We start from the raw sequence: 3,579 nt of genomic DNA, 5'->3' as shown, positions 1-3,579 counted from the left end.
TAGTACTTTACTTATATCACTAAACCAAACTTAGGCTTATTTATTTTATAAGTTTGCATATACTGGGGAAACTTTAGTTATGTAAGCCCACATTGGTAAGGACGTCCTGCGCGCTGCTACTGCATTGCTATTAACTTTCTTTTTGTTTTGATTGCAGCCATGTAAGTGTGAATCAATTTATTTGCCTTCATGTTGCATACTGCTTTGCGCGGCCTGCAGCGTTTGTGCTTTGCTTCACCTGCTTAGTACACTGAGTCCTCTTTATTGGTTATACTTTTGTTTTCCCCACTTATTTTCAGCTTAATCACAGCTTACACTCATTTCTTTTTGTTTGGGAGTGTGCCCCTCTCACCTTTTGAGGGGACACATCATATATTGCTCACTTTGTTATTTCCAGGTTGCAGGTACATTCTTCATTTCAGTATTCAATTTATTACCTTGCACTCTATGTATTATCAGCATGGCTGATCTATCCGAGGAGGAGTTTGAGACAGTCATGGCTTCTCTTCAGAAGCTGGGAGTTGACCCAGATGTAAGATCTGGTGTTGAACTCAAACAGTGGATGGAGAGCCATTCGTCTGTCCCAACTCAAGTGAAGACAGAAGAAGTACCATATGCCTCGTTCAGACATAACCCAATAGAACCACTGCAGAGTTTTAAGAGCCTAAGTGTCAGACAGACACCAAGAGTGTCCTCTTTTTCAGGTGATCCTGCAGCCAAGGGGGAAGCTTCTTTTGATATATGGCAGTATGAGGTTGAGCGTTTGTTACAAGATGAGACTCACCCTAGAGAAGATGTCATCCAGGCTATACATCGTTCTCTTCGTGGTAATGCAGCCAGAGTAGTGATGCGACTTGGACCTTCAGCTTCCATTTCCCGAATATTTGAGAAACTCAAGAGTATCTTCAAGCCTAGCGAGGTAGGAGAGACCCTCCTAGCCCAGTTCTACAGTGCAAGACAGGGTCCTTCTGAAGATGTGACAACATGGGGATGTAGACTTGAAGACCTCTTGTATGATGTCAAGAGTCAAGGTTTCTTGAAGGACATGGATGCTGACCAGATGCTCCGTAATGTGTTCTGGATGGGTCTACGTCAAGAACTGAAGGACATTAGCGGCCACAAGTTCGATACCATCACAGACTTTGACCGTCTCAGGGTGGAGATCCGTCGAATAGAGTATGGACGAGAAGTGAGGATGAAGGAGTTCAAAACTCAACCCCAGAAGACCTCGTCAGCAGCTCCAGCTAAGCAAGCCATTGCTACACCCACAGCCGAGAACTCCGAGATATCAGAGCTGAAGGGGATTCTTTTCAAGCTTTCAGCTAAAATGGATAACTTGGAGCACCGACTTCCTCCAGCACCACCAAGGATATCAGGAGCCATGCAAGGCCTGGACTTTGCACCTGAAGGGGAAAATGAACAGTTACCTCATAGACCACCGCGTAGGGAGGAACGTTGCTGTTACAACTGTGGACAACCTGGACACCTTCAGATTGGTTGTTTGATCAGGACAGACCACAGACGAGGGTATTTAAACCGGAGAGGACCTATGTCAAGGGGCAGACGTTAGGTTCATATAGACAGAGCCCCACTGAAGTTCGTCCTCAGCTACCTCCTGGACTCATTGGATCAGCAAGTGAAACATCAGTTACAATCAGTGGAATATCATGCAAGGCTCTGCTTGATACTGGATCCACTGTTTCTACTGTTTCTGAGTCATTCGTAAAGGAACATCTTTCAGGAACAGAGATCAAGCCCCTGAAGGACTTTATTCATATAGAGTGTGCTGATGGTAAATCTCTTCCGTATAGTGGTTATATTGTTGTAGAAGTAGGTACTTGTGGAATGGAGGCATTGAAGGAACCAAGCATGTGTTTGTGTTTAGTTGTACCTGATAGTGCCTATAATTCTACTGTACCAGTCTTGTTAGGAACAAATTTCCTTTATCCGCTTATGGAAGACTGCAAGACAAGGAGTGGGACCAACTTCCTTCAGACAGTTGAGCTACATACTTCCTGGTATTTAGCTTTTAGGAGTATTTTGCTTCAGGACAAGGCTCTAAAGAAGAACTTTGGGAAGCTGGGTGTTGTGAAGTGTAATGAGCGTACCAAGATCATTGTCCCTCCTAACACTACAACCACCATCCGAGGCTACATTGACAAGGAACTCCCCTATCGAGATACCTGTGTGATGATACAGCAAACAACACATGCCGCTGTGCCACCTGGATTGGAGATAGCCCCTGCTATTTTCAGATTCAACTACAAAAATAAGTACATCCCGGTCCAGGTATCTAACTTGTCATCTCAAACTGTAGTCATTCCCCCGAGAGCTTTGGTGTGTGAGATTCAACCAGTTCGGATTGAGGAGGTATCAACTATTAACCTTGAGAAGATGGTGAAGGAGGACATGGAACATCCTTTGGACAAGGTGGATATATCCCCAACAATAACTGAAGATCAACAGAAGTTATGTGAGGATCTGTTAAAGAGATACAGTGATGTGTTCTCTACTGGGGATATGGACATTGGTCATTCTACAACTGTACAGCACAGGATCGAGCTAACAGATGAGGTACCCTTCAAACAGAGACATAGGAGGATACCACCAGCCATGTTTCCTGAGGTCAAGGATCATCTCAAGCAACTGTTAGCTTGTGGAATTATTCGACGCTCACACAGCCCATGGGCTTCTAACATCGTGCTTGCTCGCAAAAAAGACAATTCCCTGAGGATGTGCGTGGACTTCAGATTTCTTAATAATCGGACCGTTAAAGACAGTTACGCTCTACCCCGGATCGATGAGATTTTTGATAAGCTAGCAGGGAGCAAATTCTACTCTGTCATGGACATGAAGTCAGGATATCACCAGATTGATGTTGCTGAGGAGCACAAGGCCAGAACAGCTTTCACGGTTGGACCACTTGGGTTCTATGAATATAATAGACTCCCATTTGGACTTGTGAACGCACCTGCTACTTACCAGAGACAAATGGAGGACATGCTTGGAGATCTGCACCTCGAACTTTGTATGATCTACTTGGATGATCTCATCGTCTTCTCCAACACCTTTGAGGACCACCTAGTCAGACTAGAGAAGATCCTACAGAGACTACGGGAGAGTGGAATCAAGCTGAACCCCAAGAAATGCGAATTCTTCAAGGAGAGGGTGAAGTTTGTTGGTCACATTGTTTCAGCTGAGGGGATCCAGACAGATCCTTCTAAAACTGAAAAGATTGTGAACTGGCCTACTCCACGCAACCCTGAAGAAGTTCGCCGGTTTCTTGGCTTTGCTGGCTATTACCGGAAATTTGTGAAGAGCTTTTCCAACATAGCCCGACCACTTAGTGATCTCTTACCTCCAACAGTGAAGAGGAAAGGACCGAAAGGAAAGAAGCCGGGAGCAGGATTACCTTGGCATTGGGAAGCTAGTCAGCAAACTGCATTCCAGAAGCTGAAGGAGGCCCTTACATCACCTCCAATCCTTGGGTATCCGGATTATTGCAAGCCCTTTGAGCTACACACTGATGCAAGTTCTTTTGGATTAGGAGCAGTGCTGTACCAGGAGCAAGAAGGAACA

At 45.0% G+C, this 3,579-nt stretch overlaps 1 protein-coding gene across 1 annotated transcript; it reads left to right on the top strand.

The window, feature by feature from the left end:
* The first annotated feature begins 460 nt into the window (after positions 1-460).
* On the top strand, positions 461-1,570 carry LOC139472683 (zinc finger CCHC domain-containing protein 18-like). The gene has a single exon (XM_071255144.1). The coding sequence runs from the start codon at positions 461-463 to the stop codon at positions 1,568-1,570; it is 1,110 nt and encodes a 369-aa protein (XP_071111245.1).
* The last annotated feature ends 2,009 nt before the right edge of the window (positions 1,571-3,579 follow it).

Source organism: Haliotis cracherodii, unplaced genomic scaffold (assembly GCF_022045235.1).
Source record: "Haliotis cracherodii isolate W230 unplaced genomic scaffold, xgHalCrac1.p SCAF_25, whole genome shotgun sequence".
Classification (NCBI taxonomy): Eukaryota; Metazoa; Mollusca; class Gastropoda; order Lepetellida; family Haliotidae; genus Haliotis; species Haliotis cracherodii.
The sequence above is the reverse complement of the archived record's forward strand: the minus strand, read 5'-3'. Positions and strand labels throughout refer to the sequence as shown.

Bases quoted from the DNA above. Each gene is read 5' to 3' on its own strand.
- LOC139472683 (XM_071255144.1), top strand. From the start codon at position 461: ATGGCTGATCTATCCGAGGAGGAGTTTGAGACAGTCATGGCTTCTCTT.